The sequence below is a fragment of the Acartia tonsa genome, chromosome 8, assembly GCF_053477335.1.
Source record: "Acartia tonsa isolate MP-2025a chromosome 8, ASM5347733v1, whole genome shotgun sequence".
In the NCBI taxonomy this organism is placed as follows: Eukaryota; Metazoa; Arthropoda; class Copepoda; order Calanoida; family Acartiidae; genus Acartia; species Acartia tonsa.
This window is the reverse complement of record NC_137267.1, coordinates 40,642,001-40,648,379: the sequence shown is the minus strand read 5'-3', so window position 1 is coordinate 40,648,379 and position 6,379 is coordinate 40,642,001. Positions and strand designations below refer to the sequence as shown.

General features: G+C 33.2%; 1 protein-coding gene across 1 annotated transcript in view; it reads right to left on the bottom strand.

Moving 5' to 3' along the window:
- Positions 1-5,382: 5,382 nt before the first annotated feature.
- The window catches only part of LOC145325573 (uncharacterized), a 1,689-nt gene continuing 692 nt past the window's right edge, over positions 5,383-6,379 (bottom strand). Inside the window, exons 2-3 of the mRNA XM_080168544.1 lie at positions 6,136-6,295; positions 5,383-5,864 (exon numbers count right to left, since the gene is read on the bottom strand). Coding sequence (XP_080024670.1) covers positions 5,702-5,864; positions 6,136-6,295 — 323 coding nt within the window. The 3' untranslated portion in view covers positions 5,383-5,701. The remainder of the gene's footprint in view (positions 5,865-6,135; positions 6,296-6,379) is intronic.

Below are 6,379 nucleotides of genomic sequence, written 5' to 3'. Positions count from 1 at the left end.
ACAAATACTATGAAAGGATACATAAAGCTAGGTGATAAATTTTTTCGCGAAATATTTTTTTCCCAAGGGCTACCGACAGTTTAGTATTAAGAAAAAGCAACGCCACCAAAAACCTTTATCTATTTTATTCAAGAACATATAAAAACTTTCAATCATAAAATTTCTTTAATGAATTTATTTTTGTAGAAACTACATCTTTATTTTTTGTTAGAAGGTAATAACAATTTGGTTACAGCACTGACGTTTTTTCAATGTAACCAAACTTCTTTAAAATTCATAATTTAATTCAGATTTGATTCAACAGATTCAAAGATCTTTAAGAACTTTTGTATAAAAAATCCAATAATGTCAGAATATATGTATAAGTATAGATGTATAACCGAGAAAACTATCTGTTTCCAGTGGAGGGAAACTTTTACGTCAGCTAGAAAATTGCTTTCTGCTCTTTTGTAGCGACTTGGCTGTGTTACTATTACCAAAGTTATTGGCTAATATCCAAAGGCCCAATTGATAGTCGGCATTGGTACTCACCCCGTGAAAATATAGTTCTTTAACCCCTGTCTCCTCTATTTTTTACTTTAATAATCTATAACGTCTATCAACGAAGAAGCGAATAAGCCATGCATTTTTACACATATTTTAACTAATGTAAGGTGGATCGAAGAGATAAAAAAAATATTAAAATTTTTCTGTTATTAGAGCCTGACTTTTAGAGAAAAAAAACAAACTTAATTTTTATGTGAACATCGTTGAAATGTGCTCGTTCCTACAGAAAGTTGTTCAATAAATCAAACATGAATTATTACACATAAAAAAGTGTGCCTCAAAATTAGCAAAATAAAAGAAAGTATCCTATGTTCTAAATAGCTAGAATATAATATGTAAAATATAATGACCCCCAAGTTTTATGATTGAGCTATTCAAAGTACCAAAACCCAAAGTTTTTCATTAATAATTTGTATCTTTTTATAATGTGCAATTATGTTTATCATTGGGAGTAAATTCGTTTAATTCATTGTCCCATCCGTTAGAACCCATTATACAGTGCAGTGGAATGGAGAACTATAGATATATTTTGCAGTCATTGGACATAACCTTCCTTGATTTTGTGTGGTTGTGTGTTTATTTTTGTGTGTTTATGTGGGTGTTTTTGTGTGTGCGTCTGTTTGTGGTGTTCAATACGTGAGCAGGATACAAAAAAACTGAGAAAATCAAACAAATCCATGAGAAATTTTATTCGGTTACAGTTTTCTTTAGCAACTCAAAACGTTCAAGAAAAATTTTTTGTGGAGCTTCTATGTCCTATGTTATAAAATTTGTCCGTTTATATGTCCGAACGTAACGGTATAGGGAAAGGTGATTTTCTCCGCTGCTATTCATTTTAAGATAGACAGCTGAAATTTATGGTGAAGATTCCCTTATTATCCAGTACTTAATTTACTTGTTACGTCGGTTTGGCTATCCATGTTTTTTTGGACTTCGCTAATTATAGATGTCATCCTTCTTAAATATGTATTTAATTTTAATGCTACTTATTTTCAATATGTCCGACCGTCATTCCGTTATCTTCTCTGTTAACGTAAGCTATGAAAAATGACCTTATCATATTATTTTAAACTAGCGGCTTCGCCCAACCCAGGTTCTAATTAATACCATAAAAACACCTAGGTTTTACCACTTTTATGGTAAAATTTTACCAGCCTATACGATTTAAAAGGTGGTAAAATTTTACCGTAACCGTGGTAAAAACACTTTTTGTGGTACTCTCTAACGCTTTTTACCAAAAAGTTGGTCAAATTTTACCAAGTTTTTTTTTTGTCAAAGTCCAAAAATCTGGACTTAGCCTAAAAATTTACCTTGTCAATTTTTACCAAAAAGTTGGTCAAATTTTACCAAGTTCATTTTTTTTGTCAGAGTCCAAAAATCTGGACTTAGCCTAAAAAAATACCTTGTCAAATTTTACCAACTTTTTGGTAAAAATTGACCAAATTGCGTTTTTTGTCTAAGTCCGAAAATTCGGACTTAACCTGAAAAATAGAGTTGTAAAATTGACCACATTTTTGGTAAAACTTCCAAAAGTGGTAAAATTTAAAAAAAAAAAAAAAATTTTAAATTTAGGCTTCATTGTATAGAAGTCATTATTTTAAAGTACTACAACTGATTATGAAGAGCTGTTTTTAATTTAAAACACAAAAAACGGGTTTTTTTGTTTCGTCAAATTTTACAAAAAAAATGGTAAAATTTGACTAATTTTTTGGCTAAAATTTTTGCTGGTAAAATTTACCACGAAACTGGTATATTTTACCAGGTTGACCAGCTTTACCACTTTTCTGGTAAAACGATTTTTTTTTTCTGGTATTTCGTAGAACCTGGGAAGAGGTTTAATCAAACCAATTTTTCGTATTTTAGATTAAAAGAACCTTAAAAAAAATTTGGGGGAGGGATTTTTCATTTTTTGGGGGGGGGTGTCCCACCCCCCAAGAAAATAGTTATAAACCTTCCCGGGACCTGTACAAGAGATCCCGATCGGTTCAGCGGTTAGCGAGATCCTTCGCTACAGACAAACAGACAAACAGACAGACAGACAGACGGACAGACATCATTCTACTATCATGTATTATAGATAGTAAGATTTTAGTTTGTCCGTTGGGATCTCCATTCATAGGACCTGGGATGACTTTGGCTTAGAATGGCTTAGGATAGTTATGTGTATTTTTGTACTCCTCCCTCCCACTTTCATTATAGAGCTAGTTGTTTAATATTAAATTTAGACATCTAAAATATTATTTTAGTTAAATTTTGCATTTGCTTTTGGACATAACTATTTTTTGCTGTATATGTTTCCAACAAGTTTGTGTATGTAGAATGTCATATTATTATTATTTAACCTTTGTTTTGAGACAAAATGTTAAATCATCAGCATTTATGCCCTCATTTTTCATTTTTTTCTTTTTTACAATGAACAATATATACTTAGTGTTAGCAAGAGTAGCGACCAGGGGCGTCCAAGCTGGTTTATTTGGGAGGGGTAAATTTTTTTAAGGGGGGTAATTTGTGTTTTTTTTTGGGGGGGGGGGTAAAATGGCACGTGAGGTGCGGCGCAAATTTTTTACCCCCCAAAAATGTTTACCTGGGGGTAAAATTTGCTTGGGGGGGTAATTACCCCCCCTGAAATCTGTTGGTGAGGTTAATTACCCCAGCATAAACTATTGGGGGGGGGGGGGGGTAAATACCCTCCCTAAAAATTTACCCTCGGGGTAGTAGTATATTTAGTAGTATCTCATTCCTATGCATGAAAGCACAATAATCAACTCAAAAGACTTGTTAACTGATGAACCAATATGATTCTCCTTTAAAGTGTAGCTTCAAATAGGTCCTGGTAAGGTTTTAAACTAGTTTTGGGGAGGGTATCACCACCCTGGCAGCATGCCAAAATAAATTGCACCTAGAAAAAAGATTTTATATTTTGATAATTACTGAAATGTTTGATTGATTTATTTTATAGAAGCTTAACAATTAATTTTGATTTAAACATTTTTTTCTTAATTATTGAATGTGACTTCTTTAAAAAGACATTGTTTTGACACACCCAGTGCATTGCTTAATTAAAGGGCCATTGCAAACTATAACATGTATTTTATTTTGGTTCAGAACGTTTTAATCTAGTGGAACTTTATAGTCTGTTGATTTTGGGCGGTGGTAAAAAATCTTAAAAAGTAGAAGTAATAAATCGCGCGAAGCGCGCCGATATTTTTATATAGGGATTATTCATTTTGGAGAAGGGGTATTTACCCACCCAAAATTGTTTGAGGGGGGGGTGGTAAATAAATACCACCTCCTAAATGGTAGGGGTAATCTTCATATGAAGGGGGTAATCACCACTTTATCCCCCCCCCTCTTGGACGTCCTCGGTAGCAAGGCATTTTATAGAGGTCTGTCAAAAATTTCCGTCTAGATCTATCATAGAATTAATTATTTTATTACAAGATGTTTAAAATAAACATACATACATTTTAAAACTTCATTATAGAGTTGCTTTTTATGTTTATATTATGTCTATTAGTCTTAGGCATCGATTCCTAAACATCCACTAGGTAGGATAAATCCCCCCCCCAAAAAAAAAATTCCCCGGGGAGTTAAAATTTGCTTGGGGGGGGGGGGTAATTACCACTCCTGAAATCTGTTGGCAGGGGTAAATTTCTTTGACCCCCCCCAAAAAAAAAAAAAAAAAATTGGGGGGGGGGGAACCCCCAGGCACCCCCAGGGTAGGGGTAAATTTAAAATAGAGGGGGGGGGTGAAATTAAAAAAGTTTTAGGGGTGGGTAATCCCCACTTTACTTAAAAATGAACTTTAGATTGGAGTTAATTTGTTTTTAAAATTACAACACATCAGGTTAATAGAACAATTTCTTCATGATTAAATAAACGATCATCGTTACAGACCCAAATATAGAAAACCTTCGCTTTTAGAAATATTTATGTATAAAATATGCTATCTTAATAGACATAATATATCTAGATGGTCCATCTAATCAAAATATTTGCCAAACTTAAAAGGTATTCCTATAGCACACAAACAACTTGGATTATATTTTGAATTCATTTCAAGTTGTCCAGCGACGAAATTTTTCAAGAATATAATTTTTAGAAAGCTAATTATTTATAGCTAATTATTGAATCATTATGCGAAGTATATGAAAGAATAATTCTCTTTCCAACCAAAATATTTCAACCAATGACATGTCTAGAAAGTGACTCTACTTTTTTCTACTATTTAGAGAGTATGTATCTACAAGATTATCTTTATTGCTCTCTTACTGTGTTGACTTTCAAAACTCATTAGTCACAAATGTTTATTTTTCATTATTTTAGCTAACTAACACACATTTTAAACAAATTATTTACAAATGTATACAGAATTCAACATAACATTAAATAGACGTATTTGTATGAAAACAAAATTAATTATTATAGTATGAAGCATAAGTAAATTAATATTAATTAATAACAGTTTGATTTTAACAAAGCGTTTGATTTTTTCTATTTACATATTATGTCAACTAAAAAAATAATACATCTATCTCAATAGCTCTGAACTGAGTGGGTTTCTCTTATAGAGAAGCTTCACATCGGTTCTGGAGTGGATTAAGACAGATTAAGTTTTAGCTTTTTTCAACAATTTTACTTACTCCTTTGAATACTAAGCCCCTAGATACTTGGGATGTATCCACTTCTATAATACAAAGTAGCTTGATGTCTGTCCGTCCGTCCCTTAAGATCTCGGTAACCACTGAACCGATCGGATTCTACTCTTCAGAGTATATGCCTTCTGGTCCTATGGTGGTTTTAAGCTATTTTCTTGAGGGGTTGGACAACCCCAACCCCCCCCCAAAAAAAAAAATCCCCCCCCCATTTTTTTTATTTTTAGTTACCTAGGTTCCTATTTTTCCTCCCATTTTTTTTATTTATGGGTTTGTTCACACAAAACTACTTGCAGCACCAGTAGTAATTAATTTATTTATTTTCTTTAATTAACTCTTGTGGCAAAGCCCCTAGAGGCTTGGGGCGAAGCCGCTAATGTATATATAATTCAATAGACAACAATGGGCTAAAAATTAAGCAAGCTTTTATTCCATTTCATAATCATTTGTACGCCAAAAGGCAACTCATATATTACAAAAATAGTTGATGATGACTCTTTTCAACCTTTAAGACGATTCAGAAACGCTTGTTTTAAAGAACCACCTTTTCTCTTCTTTCCTCTAGCAGCCGCGGCTGCTTGCATCCTGAGGCGGGTGCGGACTATAATCCCGCAGTGACCGCGTGCCTGGCGGTTGATTTCCTCTTCTAATTCTCGCGATGATCTAAATCATAATAAACTAAAATCATAATTCAATCTTAAGCTTAATAAACTAACTAAAAACACAGTTTTTGTTTAAAATTAGGGTTGGTTTGTCCGTAAGAGATGGCTTATCAATAATTTATGCATGTTAGAAATGTCCTTTCGATTTTAAACTAGACATAGTGTTTCCACTGATTTCTTGTATAGCTTTGGCTTTAAAAATACTGTTAATAACTGCTGCACATCCATATATAGCCAAAAACCTGCCCACAGACCATTATATCACCACATACCTATTTGAAGTCTCAACCAAGGGAAGCCTTCCCTTGGTTATTTGTACACATTGGTCCAGAACATTATCTACAAGGAGGAATACAGTGTTCTCTAATTCAGCTGGCAGGGCATACGGACTGCTGGCTCTTCCTGGCAGGTCCACCTGGTCATCAGTTATACCTGGAACAGAACATAGATATTTATAATGTCTTGCAGTACTGAAAAAAATCTATACATGTGTATAAGTATCGGGAAGTATATATT